This window comes from Grammomys surdaster, unplaced genomic scaffold (assembly GCF_004785775.1).
Source record: "Grammomys surdaster isolate TR1022 unplaced genomic scaffold, NIH_TR_1.0 279, whole genome shotgun sequence".
NCBI lineage: Eukaryota > Metazoa > Chordata > Mammalia > Rodentia > Muridae > Grammomys > Grammomys surdaster.
Genome location: NW_021604720.1, coordinates 9,106,257 through 9,134,078, shown reverse-complemented (window position 1 = coordinate 9,134,078; position 27,822 = coordinate 9,106,257). Strand labels below are relative to the sequence as shown.

Here is a 27,822-nt window from a genome sequence, read left to right as displayed (position 1 = left end):
TGCCATCAAAGAGCAAGCAGCCATGCTGTGATCTGCTTAGGGAGAATGCACGTGGCAAGAGATGGCAAGCAGCCATCTGTTCACCAGCCAGCCAAAACCAAATGAAACCCTCAGATCTACTGTGCAAGAAAACGAATCCTGCAGGCTACTGAAGCAGAGAAGCAGCTTCTCCCTCAGTCAAGCCTCCTGAGGAGATCACAGACCTGAATACCACCTGGATGGTAGCTTCTGAACCAGAGTAGAAAGCCCATCACTCTGTATTTCAATTCTTGAACCACAGTCTGTGAGATTAATAATAAATATGTGGTGTTTCAAGACACTAAATTTATGGTAATTTATTACACAGCATTGAAATTACAGAAATCTTAATATGTAAAAGGGGACAAAAGAAGAAGAAAAGTAATATTGAGTTACTGGCCACATGGAGTATTTATTAATGAAGATCCAAAGGTCAGTCTTCAATGCTCATTTCCATGATTTTTAGAGTGGATAATTCCTTATCATGATTACTGCCACCTTCGATGCTGGGGAATGGAACTGACGGGGACAGTGATGTGCTTAGACAACAGAGTTCCCTGGAAGTCTCAACCCTTTCAGAGTCACTGTCACCTTCAATGACATCCACAGAGGTTTCCTGGTCTGCTAAACTATCAGAAACACTTGGATTGTTTTCATCCCAGGGTAAGGCTTCATGATCTGTTTCATCACTGACCTGTTGAATTATAACACCTTCTGAATGCTTGGCTTTATGGGCGGGTATTAAAAATTCCCCCGGTAAAGAGAACATCTTGTTTTCGTCCTTCGGCATAGATGACAGCATGTCTAGGGCCTCCTGGTACTGCTGACGCTCATGGTGACTTATTATTTCTTCATCACTTATAAATTTGTTTTCTCTTGTAATCAGAGGCTTTTGAAAATGAAGTTGATTCAACATTCTGAACTGTTTTTGCTTTGCTGGATCTTCCTCAGATATACAGCCTAAGTCAACCTTCAGCCCGTGCAGCAGGCAGCGCATCTTCCCCTAGGGTCAAGGGAGAAAGGCAATCCTGAGGCTCATTACATTAGCTAAGCTATTAAGACCGGGCTCCCGTATCTGCAGTGCTGCTTGCTCAGAGGACCAACACGTTCACAGCCCCCGCCCCCTTCCCCTCATAAAAAGCACAGGGGGAAAGTGCCTGTTTTAAATAAAATACATTCTTTCAGAGAACAGAAAAACATTAAATTCCAAAGAAAGACAGACCTCCTCCAAATGATGTTTATTTTTCTTTATATGTCGCTCAAACAGTCGTTCTAAAAACCTATAAATGATAAAGAAAAATATTAGTATCTTAGAATTAGATAATCCACTAAATGTAAAATAGTTACAAAATATAGAAACCGACAAAGGCTGGAAAGTGGTTTTCAGATGAATGGTTTTCTCTGCAAAGCTAGAAACTAATCCTTCCTGCTCTGTCAAGTTCTCTAACCTGGCAGGCAGCCTGGCTTCCGTTACGCATTTGTTTTTAAGTTATATAACAGATGCCAGTCTATCTGAAGGATTGTGTACTATTTATGTTTCTGTGAAGGTTTTAGGTGAAGTATAAAACTGCCTGCAAATCTCTCTCCCCATTAGACACACAGACACTAAAAGCTCCCTGTGCTCTTCACCAAATCCTACAGAAAATGCTCTCAGAGAACTAGTTAGCCCTGGCTCCTGAAGTATACACTCCGTTGATGCCAAGCCTACAGAACAGCCTCCAGGTGAGTCCCAGGTATTTATGTTAAACATAGTCTACCCCCACCCAACCCAGACACAGTCTACTATGTAGCCCTGGCTGGCCTGGAATGCTAAGCAGTCCAGACTGACCTGGAATTCAGAGATCTGCCTCCTTGCTGGGATTAAAGGTGTGTGCTACCACGCCCAGCCCACAGCAGCAATTTTACCTCTCTTTCTGCCTAAGCCAGGATCTGAAGGCCAGTGAAAACCATGTTAAAGATGAGAAATTACATCTCTAGGATGCGTTTCCTCTCCCCTGTGGTCCTTTCAGAAAATTTCACTGAGAAGCAAAGGTCACAATCCCTTCAGAGAATGTAACTGAGAAGTGACTAGCTTCAGGGAAGGTATTCTTTCTACAGCAGACCCATTACCACACGAACTATTCACGAGTCTCCGGAAACAATTTCCTTGGTCACTCAAGTTATCATTGTTCATGCTCAACAACATGCAGTAACCCAGGAGGCCTGGGTTATTCTATCATTTTTAAAGGATCCAGAAACTTGTACCCTACTCTATAGCTACTGTTAACATTTTGGAATTGCACTCCTGGACATTGTTCTATGCTTATGTATTTCCTTAAGCTGGGATTAAATAAACATATTATTTCGATATAAACACACACACACACACACACACACACACACACACACATTTTCTCATCAACTAGGTGCACTGTGAACACCTTCAGTGTAAGAACTCCATCCTGTACCATTTACTTTCTTTCTCAGTCTGGTTCTATGTTTGGTTTTATGAACCAATGCTAAATCATAAGAGGAAAATATAAACATTTAAGGAAACATGTAAATGATATGCAAATTTTGGGGTTGTATTAAAAAACATATAAGTTACCATGTAACCATGTAAAATGTGGAGTCCAGTAGAGTTCCACACATCGGTGCTGCTGGGAAGTGACTGTCTCACCTTGAAACTTAGAAACTCCCTATGTAGCTCTTAAAGTTAGTAGTTTTGTTTGTGTGCATGCCTGTGTATCCCTCAAGGTCAAGGACCGAATCTGTCTATCATTCTTTGCCTATTCCTGTGAGGCAAGGTCTCTCCTCAATTGAACTTCCTGTTTTTAGGTAGGCTGGCAACCAGCAAACCGCAGTAAACCTCTTGCCTCTGCCTCTGACTGCCCTGAACGAGACCATACTTGGCTCACAATGTGGGTGCTGAGATCTGAACCTGGGTCCTTCTGGAAGGCTGTCCAGATAGCAAAAATTCCATTCATTATATATTCTGATATAAACCAAGATATTATAATATTTAAATAAAATATTTAAATAAAATATTGTTTTCTATGGAGTGTGAAATAGTCTTTATAATTTTCTATCAATTATAAGAAAATGATCATAAAAACAATATAACTTTTTGCAACCTCATAAGTAACTTTAAAAAAATCATATAGTATGAAAAATATTTAATGAACATCAAGTACTATAAACATTAAAAAAAAAATCAAACCCTTCTAACCTGTTAGAAAATAGACCAAGTTTCAAGATCTCATCCGTCACATTTTCCATGAAACTCAGGTACAGCAGTTCTTCTTCACTGCAGAGGAAGAGAGTGTCAGAGCCCTTGCATGGCAAGAGAGCCCAGGCAGGAGCGCCCCGCTCCCATCACAGGGACTGCTACCCCTGAGGACAGGGAATGTTATAAAACACATCTGTTTTCTCATGTTCAAAAAGGAAAATAGTAAAAGTGAGAAACTAGCACCCAACAGAGGAAAGCTTCATCTTTCTGGAATATTCACAACAGCAGAAAGACTAAGGGAGATGTCACCCAGGGCAGCATAATCCTTATTGAGTTCAGCATCTTATGTTTAAATTAGGAAATTTACTGAGGAGAAAGAATTTTTTTTCTCAAAATCCCTATAAAAGAGAAAAGAATTTCTTTTTTTTTTTTGTTTTTGTTTTTTTCGAGACAGGGTTTCTCTGTGTAGCCCTGGCTATCCTGGAACTCACTCTGTAGACCAGGCTAGCCTCGGACTCTGAAATCCGCGTGCCTCTGCCTCCCAAGTGCTGGGATTAAAGGTGTGCACCACCACCACCCGGCAAGAAAAGAATTTCTAATAGGCATTTTTTTAGATGAAAATGCTGTAGTAATTTTTAAATTGCTTGAACACAAAAATGTGTTCATTTATTATACTATTTAATGTCTAAATTTTAGTGCCTGTTATAAGAAGGTTAGGATTCTGTTATAATTGATTCTACTTAGCTAACTCAGGAAGGAAGGGAAACGGCAAGAGAATACTTGACTGCTGAATGCACTACTTGGGGAGAGGTGGCTGAGTAACCGGTGTGTTTGAAACCAAGCCACAGGAACTTGCTTAAGAACAACCAGGCTTGGAAATAAATAAAACTATAAAATACACTATTTTCTTGAAAAATGTAACTTAAAACTGTAATCTAACCTTTGACACCATCGATGACACGGTATGCATCCCAAACCACCAAAGAGACCCTGAGTTTCAAATCATTCCCTGCAGGCTTCTTTACTGTCTTATTATAGAAATAAGCAAGAATTTTATAATTACAATTAGAAATTATCAACAGATGTTATTAACTTCGGGACACAATTCTACTAGAGATAAAATGCCATAGTTCCTCCATCAGCACTGACTAAACAATTGATAGTCCAAAGCTGGGAGGAGAGAGATGAGCTCCAGTCTTAAATGGTCTCATGTCCCCAGGCTTAATCCACCACAGTATGAAGAGGCCGACAGGATCTTACTCAGAGTAGACTTTACTGTGTGGAGAAAACTGTGTGGAGAGCTTACAGGGTGTCCCAGAAAGAGAGAAAAGTAAATATTTTAATGACAACATAAAAGGTTGGCATATGTTGTGTGACTGGTATTCTACATTAGCAATGATATGCTTTGGAATTTGTGTCTGTGCATTTTCCTACCGTGAGTTAATTCTGTGGGTATGTGCATGCGTGCGTGTGTGTACAAGTGCAATGAGTTTCAAGGACAGGGAATTAAAACTCAGCCTACTTGTGGCCTTCGGCTGGCTCTCCCTAAGAAAGGCCCGAGGGAGAAGCTGAGCCCTGAGGGTCTGTACATTCTTTTCTGATCCCAAACATGTCCTCCTTCTTCCCGAGTGAAAGCTCTTCTCCCTTTATCTCACACCCAGTTTCTTACAGGGGAAATGCAGTCGAGAGGCAAACCTGCTGGTCCCACATTGTGCTAGGTGTGAATGTCAGTCACTAAACACGAGGAGAGGTCTTTACAGAGCATCTCTCACCAGCCGGGCACACCAAACACTGGCATGTGGGAATGGTCCACATCACAATCTCTTGGTTTCTGAAAATTTTATTAGTTATTGTGTGACCGTGTGTGTGTGTGTGTGTGTGTGTGTGTGTGTGTGTGTGTGTATGTGTGTGTATAGACATATATAGACAAGTACCATGAGATCACTGCTTTTGGGGATCCAACTGTTAATCAGGCTTGTAAGGCAAGTACTTTCACTTGCTGAGACAGCTTGTCAGTCTCCAAATCACAGATTTCAACTCATCAAATGGTAAGGCTGCCAGAGAATCTCTCCTCCAGAGCAGCCACTGGAAACGAACATCCCTTTCCCTTTATCAGCACGTTAGCAAAACCAAGTCTAACCTTTACTGAGCATTTTTATCAAATTTCCTTAGTGCCATAGGATTGTGCAACACTAAAATATATACTAAAGTAGTACTCAGGGGAAATACTGTATGTCCATTACATGGAGATGGGGTTTCACTCCAACCTAGGCTGATCTCGAACTTTCAGTAATCCTCCTGCCTCAGGCCCCCCTCCACCATGTTCAGATCCAGGTTTGAGGCTGCCACCCACCTTTCTGAGGACTGCTGCAGAATCCCATCTTTAATATTGTCCCACGCTACATTTTGTCCTTGTGAGGGCACAGGAGCTATTTTGTCTTCAGCACCATTTCTCATGTAACTGGGTGCCTGGAAGTGGAACAAAAACAATACATTTTTATTTTGTTTCAAAAGTATGTTTTAGCCAGGCGGTGGTGGCGCACGCCTTTAATCCCAGCACTTGGGAGGCAGAGGCAGGTGGATTTCTGAGTTTGAGGCCAGCCCGGTCTACAGAGTGAGTAAAAAAAAATGAATACACAAAAGTACCTGATAGATTAAAACAAAAACTCTTCAGAATAGTTTACACAGTCAGCATTTTCCTCAGGTTTATTTAAAGATGAAATGACTTCTTTTTTTTTTTCGAGACAGGGTTTCTCTGTGTAGCCCTGGCTGTCCTGGAACTCACTCTGTAGACCAGGCTAGCCTCGAACTCTCGAATTCAGAAATCAGCCTGCCTCTGGCTCTCAAGTGCTGGGATTAAAGGCGTATGCCACCCCCCCCCCCCTCGCAATGCTCTTTAAATGGTGCCATTAACATAAAAATGAAGTCATTTAGCCGGGCAGTGGTGGCGCACACCTTTAATCCCAGCACTTGGGAGGCAGAGGCAGGAGGATTTCAGAGTTCGAGGCTAGCCTGGTCTACAGAGTGAGTTCCAGGACAGCCAGGGCTACACAGAGAAACCCTGTCTCAAAAAACCAAACCAAACCAAAAATAGAAAAAAAAAAAAAAAGCATTAGGAAATCATAAGTTACAGGCTGAGGAAGGAGTCCGTGTATATAACCCAGCTCTGAAGAGCCTGAAGGACGAGGGTCACCACTCTAGGTAGACCTGGGGCGCCTGCCAAGACAGTCTGATCTCACCTCGAGTGCTCTGCAGTCATACTGTCTCTTACATGTTTATTCACTTGAGATAAGGTCTCACTAGGTAGCTTCAACTGTCCTGAAACTTGTTGTGTAGATCAGGTTGCTCTTGACTGCCTCCCACGTACCGGGATTAAAGATGAGCTCCTACACCTGGCTATCCATGAAAGTGCCCATCTTGTCTGACCCCAGAGACTAAGCAGAGCTGGTCTGGTTACTACTTGGACGGGAGACATCCTCCTCTTACACATATACATGTGCTCATCCACATTGGAAAAAAAAAACAAAAGATAGAATTGAAATCCATGAAAATGATACAAATGTGTAGTTTTTACGTAAATGTGAAAAAAAATCCATGATTAAAAAGCGCATCTGTGTCAAACACCCCTATGTCACACATGAAAGCAGCTGCAGGAGCAATGCACATGAACAATATTAACAAACAAAATGATGGCTCCTGGATGTAAGCAAAACGTCCGTACACATAAACAAAACAAACATACAAAACAACTGCTGGGCATGGTGGCACACGCAGAAGCCGAGCTGGGCCAGCCTGGTCTTTATAGTGAGTTCCACATAACTTGTCTCAAAATGAAAACATCAAGAAATGAAGATAAAAGACAGGAATGGCCGGGTGGTGGTGGCACACACCTTTAAACCCAGCACTTGAGAGGCAGAGGCAGGCTGATTTCTGAGTTCGAGCGTTCGAGGCTAGCCTGATCTACAGAGTGAGTTCCAGGACAGCCAGGGCTACACAGAGAAACTCTGTCTCGAAAACAAACAAACAACAACAACAACAACAAAAAGACAGGAACGAGCACGTACCATTACAGCGTCACTGCAAGTCCATACAGTATGGTATACTGGCTTTACTCATGCTACCAAGTGACATCCCAGCCCTACAGAGCTGACTTATGTAAAATGCTTTACAGTTCTAAAAGCGAAAGTGTAGATGTACTGTAGTTTCCACTCCACTAGCACTCTCAGCTCCTACACTCCTGTGAGGACCCGTCCTTTTCTTGAAGGACTATGAACACTTGAATCCCTCAACATGTTCACTCACACTATCATTACTACGAAGATGACAGTGACGTGTGCATGTTGATTGTGTGAGTGCAGGCATATGCATGTGCATGCCACAGTGCACGTGTAGAGGTCAGCAGACACTTTGGGAATCAGTTTTCTCCTTCCGTAGTGGTTCCGGGGAACTAGGTTATCAGGCTTCTGTACTGAGCGCATTGCTTGCCTGCCCCAGGTCAATGTACTTACTTATCTACAGGCCTAACTACTTTCATAAAAACTCAGGGTAAAGCCAGGCATCATTTTGAAGCCTTTCCCAGGCTAGGAACTTTGCCTTCTCCCAAGGACCCTGCAGGTTAGTTAGTTTTTTAGGAAGACACTTGGTTCTCAGAGGATATTTTCTCTCTGACCCTTAAGTGGCCCCTCTGTCAGAAAGCTATCAATGGCTGAAATGTAAACTCATCTCTTCCTGCCCATTTTCAGAGGAGGAAAAAGAAGTTGAGTGTGATTAATTTGTTTTTGTATCCCTAAATCTGTGCTTGACTTTTTTTTTTTTTTAAAGATTTACTTATTTATTTTATGTATATGAGTATACTGTAGCTGTCTTCAGACACAACAGGTCACTCCTGATAGTCCAAATAGCTGTATGTATTCTACAGAAGTCAAAGCACCTACAATTCCAAAGATCGTCTGTTTAGTACCTGTTTTATGTTCACTTCTGAATCCTTTGAGCTCTTTTTTTCAGCTGTCCCAAGCTCAGAGTCAAAGCTACAACATTTACAAAGAAATGATTGTTACTTCTTTATAAACACAGCAACAACAAGCTTTATTGTAAAAAAAAAAAAAAAAGAATAGTATAAGCGAATAAAATCCCAACTATTTACTTTTTTAAAAAATGTGTTATTTCTAATTATGAATCTGAAAATAGACATGATTCGGTTCACATATGCTTCCTTTTCCTTACTTGAAAAGTAGATTTCAGTTAAATATACAGTGGGGCAAGAGAAATGAGACTATAACATTTATAAAGATATGATAGTTTCTGCATCTTTCTTTTCTTACCTATTAAACTTGTTCTTGGATAATTTCAGACATGTTTCTAGTTCACTGTTTACTGTCCCCCAGCTCCTCCCAGTGTGGCCTGCACCCCAGTTAGCTGCACTCTGTTTACTGTCTCCTAGCTCCTCCCAGCACAGCCTGCACCCCAGTTTTTGCATGGGTGCACAGCGACCACGCTAATCTGCCTCACTTCAGTTTTAGTATCTGTGCTGCCAAATCCGCCAGGGTTCTTCATTCCTCCTCCAGTTGATGGTTTCTATTACAGACCCTATTCCTTTTTAAAATTAAATAATACACATGAATTTGCTATCATTGCACCTCATGTCTGTACTCATAAAAGCAGTCTTACAATGTTTGACTTCTTGAACAACCAAAATCTAGTACAAAATAAATTTCAATTACTTTGCAAACTTACTGTATGTTTGTCATGACCCACCCACTACAGGAGAAGGAAACCCTGTCAAGGCAAATCATACTTAATTTCCAGATGTTCTCTCAACTGTCATGCCTGCAGCTGTTACCATATTAGCTATGAATCTGTGCCAGGAAAAGAGACACAGGGAACTGGACAGGATTTTATTTTCCCCTCTGGGCTTCACTGTTTTACCATTGTTAACGTGGATACATATCTATAACTATAGTATCTGGTACTATATCTTAAGGCTTCTCTGAAAATGCAACATTTAAGAACATACAAAAGTCCAAGAACTATGTTTACAACAACTTATATAGCACTCATAAGAACTTAACAAATCTAATAGCTTCAAAAAAGTTACTGTGCTGCTTCTAAAACCCATTGGAACGTCAACTAACTCATTGAAAAGCCCAGCCGGATCTCAAGGCTGGCATACAAAGTGTACAACAAAGAAAGAAATACTGCTTATTAATCATTTCCATTGACTCGCTGGCCTTGCAGTCAGCTCTGGACAAGCCATACAGACCTGCTTAATTCGGTTTGGGTTTCGGCTTCCATCCGCTGATCTGAAAAATCCTTTCTTCTTTTGGCAGGTGTGTAATAGCGGTACTGTGATAGGAAGGACTTTGCTTCTGTTTTTAAGGTCCGTGGAGTGAATGGCGATTGATTGTTAGAGAAGAGGTCAGAGTGCTTTTCTAACAGATCTCCACTTGGTGTCTTGGAGATGAGTACCTGGAACTGGTGGGCACTCCTAGGCCGCCTGTCACAGCCATGTCCACAGCCTGAGTACCTGGATGGAGGGGTGCTGGGATGCTTCTGGGTGCCATGCATGAGCATCTTATTTGATTCAGGCAGGCTTAGATGCAGTCCCTCTGAAGAAGAGACGAGTGACTTTGGAAATGGTGGATATCTTGTCATTTCTTCTAGTAACACATCCTGGTCTTGTGGTTCCCCTGAGGGCTAAGAACATTTGATATGATATCATCAGTTGCCCTGTCACTGGAGAATCTTGGGACTAACTTATACATGTATCTTGGCTCTAACTGAGCACGTTTTTTTCTCACAATGATGGGGCTGGATCCCAGGGCCTTGAGCTGCCAGGCAAGTGTTCTACTACTGAGACACCTATCCTTATTTTCTAGAAGAAAGGTAGGACCAGAAACACAGGTACAAGATGATCTACTCTTTTAATACTGTATATTATTTGTTTTAAAATTTCATCTGAAAGACTATCAATTTTAGAATTTTTTTATAGCACAAGGAATCTTACATTGATCTTAATTCCTTTCTTGATAATGTACAGGTCAGTTAACTTATAAACTGATATAGCTAAGTAAGGAGGTTACAAAGAGCTTGTCTTTTTGGAAAGAAATTTCTGAATCCTACAGAGCTATTAATTAATAGCCATAAGAATTATTTATATGCAGAGGAATGGTGTAAGCTAAACCCAGAGTAAGGAGAAATATATACGGCATTAGACTGACTATAAAGGAAGCTCTATCAGTGTAAAGTTTAACTAAAATGAAATACCAAAGAGAACCTCTAAGGACAGAAATACAGAGGCTGGGGGCCACTGAGATGGCTAAGTAGATTTGATTTGTTGTACACTGTCTCTATGATTTGGATTTATGTAAAGTTCATGTCAAGAATACATACCCAATTTATAATCACAGAACGACTAAGTAATAAATCTCTTTCATGGACAATAGCAGAAGAAATGATGTAACAAGATCTTACAACTGTCAGATACAGTTGAAAACTCAATTCAGTTGAAGATAAGGCTAGGTGCAGATTATGTGAAAAAAAATCTAATACCTGTTTTTATAAAAAGTTCCAAATTATTTATGTTTTATAAAAGAATGAATAGATTTTAATTTTTATTATTTGGACTGCTTTTTAAATGTTTCATACTCTATTCACAAACATGAAACATATCCATATATTTGTTAGTATTACAGCCCAGAAGCAGCTGCATCTGTGGGACTGCAACAGCTGGAAGGGAAGCATTTGGAAGAGTCCTGAGAGATGATATCACATGAGCTGACATCACAGGGTGAGGGAAGGACAGTGTGGGCAGTGAGGATATGTGTTCTGAAACACGAGATCCTATGCAGAATCTGCTAAGACACTAGGAGGCCAAAGCCAGCATCTGAAATTGCAACTCTCTTTTCAGTGAGAATATTCTATAACTATAGTAAATATCTGTTAGCCATAAAATCCACCCAATTATTTAAGTCTACTATGTAGATAATTTAGAATAACCTAAATGTGTCTAAAGCATTCATCACTAAAGCTTATTAAAAAACGTAGGCAAACCGGGGTCTCCAGCAGTGGTGAACAGAGCCCTTGTCCCTGAGCTCCATTTTCCAACCCAGGGCTCTGCCTGGATTCCCAGAGGCTTGCTGACACCAGGGACAAACAGGGAAGACTCTGCTCCCTGAATCCTCTGCCTTCCAAGTCCCTGTAAAGCACACCCAATAGTAGTAAATTGGCTCATTCCCTCTGCACTCCATTTTCCAGCTCACAGCTCTGCCTGCATTCCTGGAGACCTTTGGGTATCAGAGTCAATCAGATGGCTAAAGACCAGTGTGTAAGAACACAATCAACAACAACCAGGGCAATATGGTACCACCAGAGTCCAGCTATCCTACTATATCAAGCCCTAGATATCCTAACACAGCCAAAGTATAAGAAAATGACCTTAAATCCAACCTTATGAAGATGACAGATGCCGTTAAAGAGGAAATGAATAAATACCTTAGAGAAATACAGGAAAATACAATCAAACAGGTGAAGGAAACAAACGAAACTGTTCAAGACCCGAAAATGGAAATAGAAGCAAAAAAGAAAACACAAACTGAGGGAATCCTGGAGATGGAAAACCTAGGTAAGAGAACAGAAACTATAGACACAAACATCACCAACAGAATACAAGAGATGGAAGAGAGATCTCAGGCATAGAAGACAGGATAGAAGAAATCAATACATTGATCAAAGAAAATGTTAAATCTAAAGTTTCTGACATAAAACATTCAGGAAATATGGGACACTGAAAAGACTAAACCTAAGATTAATAGGAACAGAAGACTCCCAGGTCAAAGGCCTAGAAAATATTTTCAACTAAATCATAGAAGAAAATTTCCCTAACCTAAAGAAAGAGATCCCTGTAAACATACAAGAAGGGTATAGAACACCAAATAGACTGGACCAAAAAAGAAAATCCTCCAACTACATAATAATCAAAACACTAAATGTACAGAACAAAGAAAGAATATTAAAAGCTACACAGCAAAAAGGCCAAGTAACATACAAAGGTAGACCTATCATAATTATACCTGAATTCTCAATAGAGACTTTAAATGCCAGAAGGTCCTGGGCAAATGTCTTGTACTTTCTAAGAAACAACACATGTCAGCCCAGACTACTATACCCAGCAAAACTTTCTGGTACTATAGATGGAGAAAACAAGATATTCCATGACAAAACCAAATTTAAACAATATCTATCCATAATCCAGCTCTACAAAATATACTAGAAGGAAAACTCCAACCCAAGGAGCTTAACTAAATCCAAAAAACCACAGGAAATAATTTCACACCAGCAAAAACAAAAGAAGAACACACACACACACACACACACACACACACACACACACACACACACAGTATCACCACCACCATCAAAATAATGGGAATTAACAATCACTGGTCGTTAATATATCTCAACATCAATGGACTCAATTCCTCAATAAAAAGACACAGACTATCAGAATGGGTGTGAAAACAGGATCCATCATTCTGCTGCATAAAGAACCATACCTCAACATAAAAGATAGACATTACTTCAGAGTGAAAGGCTAGAAAAAAATTTTCAAGGAAACAGACCCAAGAAGAAAGCTGGGATAGCCATTCTAACATCTAATAAAAATCGACTTCCAACCATGATTAATCAAAAGAGATGGAAGACACTAATCAAAAGAAAAAAAAACACCAAGATGACATCTCAATTCTGAATATCTATGCCCCAAATGCAAGAGTACCCACATTCTTAACTTTACTAAAGCTTAATCACAAATTGAACCCCACACATTAATAGTGGGAAATTTCAACATGCCACTCTCACCAATGGACAGGTCATCCAGACAGAAACTAAACAGAAAAATTATGGAACAGATGTTCTGACTCAAATGGACCTAACAAATATCTACAGAACATTTCACCCAAAAACAAAGCAATATACCTTCTTCTCAGCACTTCAAGAACTTTCTCCAAAACTGGCCATATACTCAGTCACAAAACAAATCTCAAGAGATACAAGAAAACCAAGGTAACTCTTTGTATCTTATCAGACCACCATTGAAGCTGGACATCAACAACCACAGAAACAACAGAAAGCCTACAAACTCATGGAAACTGAACAACTCTCTACTGAATGACCACTGGGTCAGAGAAATAAAGACATTCTAGAATTCAATGAAAATGAATGCACACCATACCTAAGTTTAAGGACACAATGAAAGTAATGCTAAGAGGGAAATTCATAGCAATAAGTGCCTTCATAAAGAAATTACTGAGATTTCATACTAGTGACTTAACATACCTGAAAGCTCAAGAACAAAGAGAAGCAAATACACCCAAGAGGAGTAGAGTGCAGGAAATAAACTCATGGCTAAAATCAATCAATTAGAAACAAAGAGAACAATACAAAGAATCAACAAAACCAAGAGCTTGTTCTTTGAGAAAAATCAACAAGATAGATAAATCCTTAGCCAAACTAACTAAGAGGAAGAAAGAGAATAATTAATTAGTAAACTCAGAAATGAAAAGGGGCACATAAGAACACACACTGAGGAAAGCCAAAGAATCATTAGGTTTTTTTTGTTTTGTTTTTTGTTTTGTTTTTTGAGACAGGGTTTCTCTGTGTAGCCCTGGCTGTCCTGGAACTCACTCTGTAGACCAGGCTAGCCTCGAACTCTCGAACTCAGAAATCCACCTGTCTCTGCCTCCCAAGTGCTGGGATTAAAGGCGTGCGCCACCACCGCCCGGCGAATCATTAGGTTTTACTTCAATAACCTGTACTCCACAAAATTGAAAAATTTAAACAAAATTGACTATTTTCTTGATAGATACCACTTACCAAAGCAAGATCAGGCAAACAATCTAAACAAACCTATAACCTTGAAGGAAATAGAATTTGTCATTAAAAGTTTCCCAATCAATCAATCAATCAATCCAGAGCCAGATGGTTTTAATGTAGAATTCTTCCAGACCTTCAAAGAAGAGTGAATACCAATACTCCTCAAATTATTTCATAAAACAGAAACAGAAGGAACACTGTCAAATTCATTTTATGAGGCCAGTCCCCCTGATACCTAAACTACACAAAGATTCAACCAAGAAAGAGAATTTCAGATCAGTCTCCTTTATGAACATTGATGCAAAAGTACTCAAGAAAATACAAACCAAATCTAAGAACATATCAAAAATATCATCCATCATGATTAAGTAGGCTTCATACCAGAGATCCAGGGATGGTTCAACATACAAAAATCTCTCAATGCAATCTGTCATATAAACAAACTGAAAGGAAAAAAAAAAAACAACAACAAAACACAAGATCATCCCGTTGGGTGCTGAAAAGCCTTTGACAAAGTCTAACACCCTTTGTGATAAAAAGTCTTAGAGTGATCAGGGATGTAAGACACGTACCTAAACATGTTAAAGATGATGTAGAACAAGCTGATAGCCACCATCAAATTAAATGGAGAGACACTTAAAGCAATTCTACTAAAATCAGGGACAAGACAAGGTTGTCCACTCTCTTTATATCTATTTAATATAGTACTTGAAGTTTTAGGTAGAACAGTAAGACAACTAAAGGAGATCACGAGGATACAAATTGGAGAGGAAGAATTCAAAGTATCACTATTTGCAAATAATATGATAGTCTATATAAGTGACCCCCCAAAATTCTATTAGAGAACTTCTACAGCTGATAAACACCTTCAGCAAAGTAGCTAGATACAAAGTTAACAAAAAACAAAACAAAAAACAGTAGCCCTCCTATATATGAATGATAAATGTGTTGAGAAAAAATTAAGAGAAACAATACCCTTCATAATAGCCACAAGTAATACAAAATATCTTGGTGTAACTCTAACCAAGTAAGTAAAAGACTTGTATGACAAGAAGTTTAAATGTATGAAGAAGAAAACTGACCAAGATATCAGAAGATGGGAAGATATCCCACGTTCATGGATCCATAGTATTAACAGTAAAAATGGCCATTCTACCAAGAGCAATCTACAGATTTAATCCAATTCTCATAAAAATTCCAACACAGTTCTTTATACACCTTGAAAGATAAAACAATCCTGTACAATAAAAGAATTTCTAGAGGTAGGTATCACCATCCCTGATTTCAAGCTATACTATAGAGCACTAGTAATAAAAACCTCATGGTACTGGCATAAAGACAGACAGGTTGATCAATGAAATTGGAGAACCAGAAGTAAACCCACACACCTATGGACACTTGATTTTTGACAAAGAAGCCCAAACTATAGAATGGAGAAAAGAAAGCATCCTCAACAGATGGTGCTGGCTCAACTGGATGTCTGCATGTAGAATAATGAAAGTAGACATATCTATTGCTCTGCACAAAATTCAAGTCCAAGTGGATCAAAGACCTCAACATAAAACCGTATACACTTAAATCTGATAGAAAAGAAAGTGGGGAATAGCTTTGAATGCATTGGCAAAGGAGACAGCTTCCTGAACAGAACATCAACAGCTCAGGCACTAAGACCAACAATAAGTAGAACCTCATGAAACTGATAACCTTCTGTAAGGCAATGGATACTGTCAAAAGGACAACATGTCAGCTTACAGAAGGGGAAAAGATTTTCATCAACTCCATATCTGACAGAGACCAAAACATCCAAAATATATAAAGAAGACAAGAAACTAGGTATCAGCAAACCAAACAACCCAATTAAAATATGGGATACAGATTTAAACAAAGAATTCTCAACAGAGCAATCTCTAATGGCCATGAAGCACTTAAATCTTCAACATCCTTAGTCATTAGGGTAAATGAAAACAACTCTAAGATTACACCTGTCAGAATAGCTAAAATCAAAAACTCAAGCAACAGCTCATGCTGATGAGGATGTGGAGCAAGGGGCACACTCTTCCATTGCTGGTGGGAGTGCAAACCTGTACAGCCACTCTGGAAATCAATTTGGCAGTTTCACAGAAAATTGGGAATAGACTTACCTGAGGACCCAGCTATATCACTCCTGGGTATATACCCAAAAGAAGTTCCACCATACCACAAGGACACATGTTCCACTATGTTCATAGAAGCTTTATATGTAATAGCCAGAAGCTGGAGACAACCCAGATGTCCCTCAACAGAAGAATAAATAAAGAAAATGTGTAAAGAAATTTACACAATGGGATATTACTCAGCCATTTAAAACAATGACATCAAGAAATCTGCTGCTAAGTGGATCAAATTAGGAAAGATCATCCTGAGTGAGGTGACCCAGACCCTGAAAGACACACATGGTGTGTACTCACTCATAAGTGGACACTAGTCTCCACTCGTAGCAATGGGGGACATGGAGCCTGAACTGGCCATCTCCTGTAACCAGGCAAGACTTCCAATGGAGGGATTAGGACACCCATCCAGCCATAAAATCTGTGACCCACAATTTGTCCTGCCTACAAGATGTGCAGGGGTAAAAGATAGAGCAGAATTTGAAGGAAGGGCTAATCAATGACTGTCATCTTGAGACCCATTCCACCCCTGACACTATTAGTGATATTCTGCTATACTTGCAGACAGGAGGCTAGCATAACTGTCCTCAGAGAGGCTTCACCCAGCAACTGATAAAAATTGAGACCACAGCCAAACATTAAGTGGAGATTGGGGAATCCTATGGAAGACAGGGAGGAAGGTTTAAAGGAACTAGAGGGGTCAAGGACACCACAAGAAAACCTACAGAATCAACTAATCTGAACCCATAGGGGTTCATAGAGACTGAAGTGCCAACCAGAGAGCATTCGGGGGACTGACCTAGGCCCTCTGAACATATGTTACAGTTGTGTAGCTTTGTCTTCATGTGAGACTCCCAAAGTGGGGGCAGTGGCTGCCTCTGATTCTGTTGCCTGCCTTTCGATCTCTTTCCCATAACTGGGCTGCCTTGTCTAGTCTTACTGCAACTTGATATGCCAAGGCAGACTGACAACCATGGGAGGCCTCCCCTTTCTTGAGGAGAGGTGGAAGTGAGAGCGAGAGACTGGGAGGAGAGGAGGGAGGGGGAGCTACAATCAGGATATAAAATAAATAAATCAATTAAAAAAGGTAGACAAAAAATGTAGGCAAATTAAAAATTACTATTATTTTGTCTCTGTATTTCCTTCAGACAGGAGCAATTCTGGGTTAAAAATTTGGAGATGAGTGAGTGCCCCTATCTCCCAACTGGGGGCCTTGCCTAACCTCTGGATATGGTCTCTACAGGTTCTCCCTCCCCTTTGTTGAACATTTCAGCTAATCTCATCCCTGTTGGGACCTGGGAACCTCTTGCTTTCCTGGCATCTGAGACTTGCTGGTGGCTACCCCTAGTTCCCTATCCCCTGTTGCTACTCACCTCTGTTCAAATATGATCCTCTGTACATCTCCCCTATTCTCCTCACAGACCTGATCTTGCCTCTTTTTCCTCCTCCCCCTCCTCTCTTCCTCCAAAGTCCCTCCCACCCTCTACCGCCTATGAGTATTTTGTTTCTCCTTCTAAGAAGGACTAAAGCATTCACACTTTGGACTTCCTTCTTCTTGAGCTTCATGTGGTCTGTGAATTGTATTTTAGGTATTTCGAGCTTTTGGGCTAATATCCACTTATCAGTGAGAACATACCATGTGTGTTCTTTTGAGATTGGGTTACCTCGCTCAGGATGATATTTTCAAGTTCCATCCATTTGCCTAAGAATTTCATGAAGTCATTGTTTTTAATAGCTGAGTAGTACTCCATTGTGTAAATGTACCACATTTTCTGTGTCTATTCCTCTGTTGAAGGACATCTGGGTTCCTTCCAGCTTCTGGCTATTATAAATAAGGCTGCTATGAACATAGTGGAGCATGTGTCCTTGTTATATGTTGGAACATCTTCTGGGTATATGCCCAGGAGTGGTATAGTGTGGAGCTGAGACTGAAGGAAAGGTCATCCAGACACTGCCTCACCTGGGGATCCATCCCATATACAGACACCAAATCCATATACAGACACTATTGCGGATGCCAAGAAGTGCTTGCTGACAGGAGCCTGATATAGTTGCCAGCACCTGACAACTACTGAGACAGACGCTCGCAGCCAACCATTGGACTGAGCATGGGGTCCCCAATGGAGGAGTTAGAGAAAGGACTGAAGGAGCTGAAGAGGTTTGCAACCCCAAGAACAATAATATCAAACAACCAGATCCCCCAGAGCTCCCAGGGACTAAACCACCAACCAAAGAGTAAACACAGAGTGCCCCATGAGCCCAGCTGCATATATAGCAGATGATGGCCTTGTCAGGCATCAATGGGAGGAGAGGCCCTTGGTCCTGGGCATGAATGTCCATGAAGGCTTGATGCCCCAGTGTAGGGGAATGCCAGGGCAGGGAGATGGGAGTGTGTGGGTGGGTGGGGGAGCACCCTCATAGAAGCAGGGGGAGGGAGGATGGGATAGGGGGTTTCCGGAGGCGGAAACCCGGAAAGGGGATAACATTTGAAATGTAAATAAATAAAATATGCAATAAAATTACTATTATTTGTAAATGGAACTATAAAAAGGTATAAAGGTATATATGAACTACCATGGAGGCAAGCAAGTGATTCTTAAAGTAAATTAAAATATATAATTTAAAAATTTCAATAAACTATTTCTTTTTTGTTTTGTTTTGTTTTTTCGAGACAGGGTTTCTCTGTGTAGCCTGGGCTGTCCTGGAACTCACTCTGTAGACCAGGCTGGCCTCGAACTCAGAAATCCTCCTGCTTCTGCCTCCCAAGTGCTGGGATTAAAGGCCTGGGCTACCACTGCCCGGCTCTTATAATCATATCAAAGGACGGTGATCTAGAGGAGGCTGGAGAGGAAAGAACACTAGAATGAGCTGATCATTTCACAATGAGTGAAAGAAACATGTGAGATTGCTACAGTACTAAAGTTTGTAAAAGTGAACGTTTCAATGTTAAGCTACATAAAAATAAAAAAGTCAGCTGTTCAGAAAACTAAAAGTATGCTGTCTGCAAGCCGGTGCGTCAGCCAGCCTCAGCAGAGAAGCTCGTTTTGCAAGAGAACGCAGAGAATCACAACTGGACAATGTACAGAGGGTGAGAGCACTCCATCCTAAATGGGATGTATTTATCAAACGCCTCCCCTCAACGTCAGGGTTTGTGTGGAAAAGTTGGTGGAGAGATGGTAAGATCCACAGGTGGTGGATGATTCCAAAGAAACAGAGTTTTCACACACAACATGGCAGATACACAGAGACACAGCACACACAAGACCTGCACAGGTTCAAACCAGACAAGATCCCAGCATGGGGAGGGGAAAATGAACACAAGTTCCACCTTACCTAAGAAGCTGTATGCAAGTGACCCTGAGTATGAGCCACACCCCAGGCCTGGAGTTGGCCAGCACAAAAGGACTCTGCTTTTTTGTGCACTTTGGTTGGTTTTGTCTTATTGTTTGTTTGCTTTGATTTTCATTTTGTTATTGTTCATTTTAATTTTTGAGAGAGAGAGAGGGAATATGAAATTGGGTAGGTAAAGATAAAGTGGGGGAAGGAGAATGAATATGGTCAAAATATATTGTATGAAAAATATTTTTAAATAAAAAATACCACCCATAAAAAAGTCAATTAATTTCCAACGTCTATAAGCTAGAATATAGAAAAAGAGATAACGATAACCAGACAGAAAGAAAAATGCATAGCAGTAACAACAGTGCTCAGATGCCAAAATCTTAAACAAAGTTTTAGCCACTGAATTCAGCAACATAGAAAACCTAATGCTTTAATGACAGCACCCAAGAGGTAGAGCTGGAGCTCTAAGTTTGAGCCAGTCTGGTCCACACAGCAAGTTCCAGGACATAAGTCATTCACTACATTAACAGATAAAAAATCACAGCATTTTTTTGCCAAGAATTGCATAAAAGAACACTAGATAAAATTACTCATTGAGATCAACATACATTGTATTCAAAATGTTTTTAATTAAAAAACAAAATCTATCCATTGGAGAGACTCTGAAAACTGCTATCTTATCCAACTTCTTATCCAACTGTGAGAAGGAGAATAGTTCTTCAAACAAATGTTAAAGAGGATTACAAACAAGAAAACCACAGTCCAGACCAGCCAACTACAGCCTGCAGGCCACGTTGTCATTTCCAGCTAGTGACCGGAGCGCAGTTAGGAATTTATTTCCACAGTGGTCACCTTCCACTGGCGGGCAGATTTGACAAGACAAGGTGTCAGGTGCTGTGGCCTGAGAAGCACACAGGAGAACCCGTTGGCTCTTGATACTCAACATTTGCTGACCCAAACCTGCAGCCCAAGCCAGGCTGCAGCAATGTGCCTTACAAACACCTGCTTTAAGGAGCAAAGGACCCACCTTACCTTCTGCAGGGAGTTTACAAAGAACTTGGAATTCATCTTAGAATTGGCCTGCATCGCAGATTTACTTAATTTAAACTCCTTCTCACATCGTGCCAACTCCTTCCTCAGTTTCTCTCTTCGTTGTTGGTCGGCATCTAAGAAGGAAACCCATCTTTTTAAAACAGCAACAAAACATAAATACTAACTTTTTGGTCTTGTTAGACTAATAAAATCCATGATTCCTCCCTTGGCCCCGGCTGTTCTAGAAGCTTCGATGGTCTTGCACGGAGGACTCCCCAGTGCGGGGACCAAGGCCAAAATACCCCATGCACAGCCAGCACGTCTTTCTTGTTAGACATATTTATACTACCATGACTAAGATCTATATACTTCTCTGTATAAAGAGATTCTACATAGTATGTAATTTATAGAAATTCCAAACAGAGAGTAGAGGTAGAAAAATCACTTGGGCCAGGAGTTCAAGGCCATCTTGAAAGCAAGACCTCATCTCAAATGAGCAAGCAAAACAGCAAAGCCATGCCAGCACTTTAAAGACATTTGCAGTCAGGTAACTGACTTCTGTTTCTTGTAAGTCCTATTCATTAGAAATGCTAGTAAACCAATTTTAAAAATGGGGTACAGAGGTGAACAGAGAATTCTCAACAGAGGAATCTCTAATGGCTGAGAAGCACTTAAAGAAATGTTCAATGTCCTTAGTCATCAGGGAAATGCAAATCAAAATGACTCTGAGATTCCACCTCACACCAGTCAGAATGACTAAGATCAAAAACTCTGGCAACAGCTCAAGATGGTGAGGATGTGGAGCAAATCTTCCTCCAGTGCTGGTGAGAGTGCTAACTTGTACAACCACTCTGGAAATCAATTTGGAGGTTTCTCAGAAAACTAGGAATAGTTCTACTTCAGCTATACCAACTCCTAGGCATATACCCAAAAGATGTGCCACCATACCTCAAGGACATGGGCTCCACTACGTTCATAGCAACTTTATTCATTTTTTTTTTATTGGATGATTTATTTACATTTCCTATGTTGTCCCCTTACCCCATCCCCCACCACCCCCTTGGAACCCCCAATCCCCTCACCCCTCCTCCTTCTTCTCTGTGGATGTAACCTCTATCTACCCCCCCCACTCCCACCTCCCCACCCTCAAAATTCCCACCCCCTGGGGCATCCAGCCTTCATGAGGTCAAGGTTCTCTTTTTCCACCTATGCCCAGCAGGGCCCTCCACTTTTACATATTCAGCTGAAGCCCTGCAACTTTATTCATAATAGTCAGGAACTGGAAGCATCCCAGATATCCCTCACTCAAAGAATGGAAAACAAAAAACCCCCATGTGTTTCATTTACCCAATGGAATACTACTCAGCTATTAAAAACAAGGACAACATGAAATTTGCAGGTAAATGGGTGAAACTAGAAAACATCATCTGGAGTGAGGTAATCCAGATCCAAAAGGACACACATAGTATGCACTCACTTAGAAGTGAGCATTAGCCAGAAAGTACAAGATTACCACTCTACAATCCACAGACCCAAAGACCTAACTAACGCGGGCTCAGGGAGGATGTTTGAACCTCACTCAAAAGGGGAAATAAATTGGTCATCAAAGGTGGATGGAGGGAGAGAACTGAGTGGCAGAAGGGAGTGGAAAGGGAAGGGGGTGGGGGTGGGGGACAGGTGTAGGGAAAGCAGGGGAAAGAGGGCAGGGAGAGTGAACAGAAATTGGCAGGGATGAGGGGGAGTGAGAGTCAGGTCATCTCTAGGACTTGCCAGAGACCAGGGATGGGAGAGGCTCCAGAGAGTCTATGATGGTGACTCTAGCTGAGGCTCCTAGCAGCAGGGGCTATGGAGCCAGAAGTTGTCCTCTATCTTTACATACTCGCTGTGGCACATGATTGCACACATGTACGCACACGTGCAAGTGTACACACACACATACAAATGGACAAATATAAAAAAGGTATACTTCCCAAGAATTCAAAACAGACTTCCACATAAAAATGAAATATTCATTAACATTTTTATTTTATGTGTACATTGTCTACAGACGCAATGAATTATATACAGACACAAATGATTTCCTGGATATGAGATGTTTTCAAGACAAATTGAAAGAGGAAACTAATTTCTCAGGGTTAGGGGTGGAAATTGTGTGGCTGAAAATTGGGTACAGGGATTTATGTGGCAATGAAAATGTTTTAAAATTATTTGCACAATTTTGTACATTTGGTAAAAATCAAAATTTATGGCATAATTGTTGTTACTGATAATATTTTTATTGAGAACAACAATAAAACTTCTATAAAAGTAAAGCTTGTATAGTACTTCATAAATAGATATAATTTTATGTGTCAATTAAAAATGAGTAAATTTTAAAAAATAAAATGGTTTTAGACTGGGGAAATAGCTCTACAGATAAAATGCTTGCTAAGGAAGCATAAGGACCTGAGTTCAGATCCCCAGAACCCATGCAAAGCCAGCAGCATTCCTCTGGTGAGATGGACGGCATAGTCAGGTAACCAGCTAGGGGTTCGCTGGGCAGCTAGCCTAGCATATCCAATGGTGAGCAATAGACTGTTTCCAACAAGGTGGACGTGAGGGCTGAGCCTGACTTCCACATGTACAACATGGCACATGCATGCCCTCATATATACACATGCATGGAGATTAAAAAATAAATTAAGAGGGCATGTTCAACCAAAAATTTGAAAGCTGGGGCTGGAGAAGTGGCTCGTCATTTTAAGACCATGGGCTGTTCTTTCATAGCACCCAAATGGCAGCTCACAACATTCTATTAACTCCAGTCCTGGGGAGCCAACCCCTCTTCCGGCCTCTGTGGGCACTGCACACATACGGTATACAAATATACATGCAGGCAAACATACATATAAAATACAATGTTTAAAAAATTTGTAAAGCTTGTCTAATGTGTTACATATAACACTATTTAAACAACAAAGTATATTTCAATTTGGATAATGTGGAAATTGAAATGATCGAGGCAGCACTAGCCATATCAGGACAGTACAGAACATGAAAACACAGATGACTAAGTCCAGGGATGTATTGTTGTTTTTTGTTTTTGTTGTTGTTGTTTTCGAGACAGGGTTTCTCTGTGTAGTCCTGGCTGTCCTGGAACTCACTCTGTAGACCAGGCTGGCCTCGAACTCAGAAATCCGCCTGCCTCTGCCTCCCAAGGGCTGGGATTAAAGGTGTGCGCCACCACCACCTGGCTGGATGTATTGTTTTATGCCACAAACCTATTACTGAGTTATCCAGATCAATTATGACAATCATAAGCTTAGTATGATAAGGAGTAATGATGGCTACTACTTAGCCATTTGGAGATCACAATCTTCTCGAATTTCGCCATTATACTTTTCTCTACATGGCAAAAACAACAAACACATGCCTTAAATGATTTAAAGCAATATAATGTATATCATGAATAAATGAGAATTAAGTTGAAATTTAAAAACAAAATATGACAGCTAGGCTTTAGATACCACCCAATTATGTTAACTCTCAAGATTTTACCTCTATCCTTAACCCCAGACTCATTCTAACTGCTTTCAAGACACAACTGGTTTATTACTTTAAATTACATTTACTTAATTTACTGGGGGCACACATGGCATGCTATGCACGTAGAGGTTAGAGGAGTCACTTCTCTTCCACCAGGTAGGTCCTGGTGATCAAACTCCTGTTGTCAGATGTGGTAGGTAGCAAGTACATTTACCTGCCAAGCTATCTTTCTGGCCCCAGCCAATAGGTACCCATTTTGACCTTAAGATGATAAAGATTGACGTCCTAGTTCATTTCCTCCCCCAAATCTTTTCTACCATACTTCTTAGTCTAGTGAATCATAGTTCCATCTTTGTGGTTGAGAAGTCATCCTTGACTCCTTTCCTTTCTTTCTTCCCTCCTTTTTCTCACACCCTAGTCCTAGCTAAGCCATTGACAGACATGTTTGGAATGTTTCCACAGAAACCATTTCATTCTCTCCTCACTGCTATCAATGTGGTCTGTCCTCTACCTATCCACACTCTTCAGTGATGGCATTCTGTAGACATTTCACCTCAGTAGCCAGAGAGACACTTTGAAAAGTGAAACTGGCTCTGTGATGCCTGTACTCAAGACCTCCAGTGGCTTTGGCTTCATTCAGCATGAAGGCCAAGTCCCCCCAGTGTACACCTCTGTCAGTCAGGGTGACATCATCTGTCGCTCTTCTGAAGGTGCAGTTCACATGCCCAGACTGTTTCTCTTAATTCATCAATCATGGTTCCATTCAAGGCTGTTTCTTCTCTCTGGATTGCTCTTTCCCTGGATAGCCACAATACTCTAAATTCTTTCAAGTCTTTCAAGTCTCTGCTTGTCCTTCCAAGACAAAAAAAGGACTTCTCCTCCAATGGGATCCCAGCTTCCTTTACCAGGCTCTATCTTCCTCACTGTAGGAATCCCCATCTGACATAATTTACTTCTTCATATATGCTCATTGTTTGCCTCCTCCCACTATACAGGAAGCTCTGGAAATCAGTTTTTGTTCAACATTTTAGCTTTAGTCTTTGAGCAACATGTAGCACATGGTAGGCACCCTATAGAGATATTTTAACTGACAAATATGGATTGTATTTTTAGAACCCATATCCTATTTGTGTGTGTATGGGGGGGGGGGTGCGTGCATGCACAGAGGCTAAGGGGAAGGAATCAGGTATCCCGTTGTACCATTCTATTGTATTCCTTTGAGACAGGGTCTCTCACTGAATCTGGAGCTTGGCTGGCAGCAAGCCCCAGTGATCCTCCTGTCTCCATCCGCTACAGCACAGGGGTTACAGGTATGTGAAGCTACACCTGGCCTTTCATGGGTGCTGAGGATTTGAACCCAGGTTGTCATGCTTGCAATCTCACCCTCCCTTCCTAGTTGTTTTTTTTTTATGGTGACATAAATGTATCTCAGTAGTCAGAAAGCTCATCACAGGAAAATAAGAGCAATCTCCCCTCATTGCCCAAGTGCAATGAAACAGTATCAGTGCTAACATGTGAACATAGGTCTAAGTTCAAACCAGAACTCCACTGAAATAACTGCATAGAAAAATGTGTTGAATGCTATTTGACTTAGGAGGATATTTTGCTTTCAAATTTGTTTTGAAGTTATCTAACTTTAAGTGAGAAAGAAATGAGCAGAAAAAATGCTGCCTTATGTGAATACTTCAAAATCAAAACTAAGAACATATCACTGTTTAGAATCGGAATGTAAATGTGCCTTTAATTCTATCCATGTTCTAATAATATTCTAAAATTCAGACGACTTTCTGGTTTCATATTTTATCATTTATATTATTGATCCAAATGAAATTTTATACCAAGGAACTGGAGAATTATATTAATTTTCATTTCCCAAATGGCTAGTCAGCTCTCTCTCACACATAGCTGCCTTTTAAATTTGTTGAAACCCTGTGTAGATTTTATCTCGTTTCAGAATTATGTTTACTTATGTACTCTTTCCAATTTCATTAGTAAATGCTTCTTAGTACCAAACTTTTAAATACCCAATAGAGCGACTCTCCCACTTGTTAATGTTCAAATCATTTCTTGTATTGACCAATCCACTTAGGCTAATTTTAGAATACACGCTAAAGTTGTAAAAAGCAACATTCATTTTATGGCATTTTAAGTGCTTAAGTATCTACAGTAAAGTGGCTCAGCAAAATCAAATCCTGTGTGTTTTATCTCCTCTATACTTAGCTTTGTTTTTGAAGAATTTTTATTATGTTTTTAGTTGTGTGCTTGGGGTTGGGCACAGTGTTTTGCAGCTGTGTGCTGGTGTCCACATAGGCCATGAATGTACTTTGGATCCCTTGGAGTTGGAGATATAGGTAAGCTGCCTGGGGTAGGCGCTGGGAACTGAACTCAGATCCTGTGGGAGAGCAGCAGCAAGTACTCTGTGCCACTGAGCCGTCTTCCACCTGTCTTCCTGTCGACTTTAAACCATCCCTGGATTACTTGTAATGCATAATACAAAGTAAAGTGTATGCAAATGATTTAAGGAATGGCCCAAGAAATAACTAGATAGTATATGTCACCAACAAAGTATTTTTCTGAACCTTTTTAAAAATATGCATTTGGTTGAATCTATATTATTGAACCTCTAGCTATAGAGAGCCAATTGTATTTTTAAATTTACCATCTGTATTTGACTAGTTTTTCTGACTGTATTTTTAAATTTACCATCTGTATTTTACTAGTTTTTCAGCCTGTCAAGTTTTATGTTATTTTGGTTAATATATTCATTGCTATCCTAACAAGGTAGTTATTCTAAGATAAATGTGTATCTATAAGATCACTTGGTAAATTGTTGGCCTTAGTGAGGTATAATTAACTGATCAGAGTTATATACAAGGTACATAAAGCAGTGTTTTGATGTCTGTATACATTGTGAAACAGTGACCTACCTAATCAAGACTACTATAAACTCACACATTCATTTTTGGTTTTGTTTTTTGCATCAAGAACACTTAAGAAATTTGAAACATGTGATGATAGTATTGGTAATAATACTTCATATTACATTCTAGAACTACCTGTTTTCACAACTGAAAATGCTCCCCTTTGACTAACATCTCTCTATGTCCATTCTACGCTCTCCTGATCTCACCACCTGGATTACTTGGTGTCTACATGTAAGGGAGATGATGCAGCCGTTGTCTTTCTGTGTCTGGGTTATCTGCTGGCAACGGTCCTCCAGATTCATTCACACCCGAGAAAGTGTTGCCTTTCTCTAAGGCTGAAACAGAGTGAGTTATATCACATACATGTTCACACACATTCATTAGTTATTTATCTTGCTAGGGGACATTTAAATTGTCTCTGGATCTTGGCTATTGTGAATAATTCCAAAATCTTAGGGGTGTGTCTGTTGGGTAGGTTGGTTTCATTCCATTTGGATATATAGCCAGAAGTAGGGAAGTAGGACTGCTGAAACATACAACACTTCTATTGCTAGATTTTAAAGAACTTGTATGTCAAACTTTTAAATGGCTATCACTCTGATTTACATTCTCACTAACGGTGTACATAGACTGATTCCCTTTTCGTCCACATCTTTGTCAATACTTGCTATATTTTTTTCTTTTCATGTGTATGTTTATGTGGTTTGCAAACACACACACACACACACACACACACACACACACACACACACACACA

The 27,822-nt window shown here is 40.3% G+C and overlaps 1 protein-coding gene across 2 annotated transcripts in view; it reads right to left on the bottom strand.

The window, feature by feature from the left end:
* Positions 1–310: 310 nt before the first annotated feature.
* Positions 311–27,822, bottom strand: part of Spata7 (spermatogenesis associated 7) — a 40,587-nt gene continuing 13,075 nt past the window's right edge. For both annotated transcript variants that reach the window (XM_028777281.1, XM_028777282.1), the window contains exons 5-11: positions 20,617–20,750; positions 9,486–9,919; positions 8,187–8,253; positions 5,580–5,695; positions 3,227–3,304; positions 1,241–1,298; positions 311–1,021 (exon numbers count right to left, since the gene is read on the bottom strand). In XM_028777281.1, the coding sequence (XP_028633114.1) occupies positions 452–1,021; positions 1,241–1,298; positions 3,227–3,304; positions 5,580–5,695; positions 8,187–8,253; positions 9,486–9,919; positions 20,617–20,750 (1,457 nt within the window). In that variant the 3' untranslated portion in view covers positions 311–451. The remainder of the gene's footprint in view (positions 1,022–1,240; positions 1,299–3,226; positions 3,305–5,579; positions 5,696–8,186; positions 8,254–9,485; positions 9,920–20,616; positions 20,751–27,822) is intronic.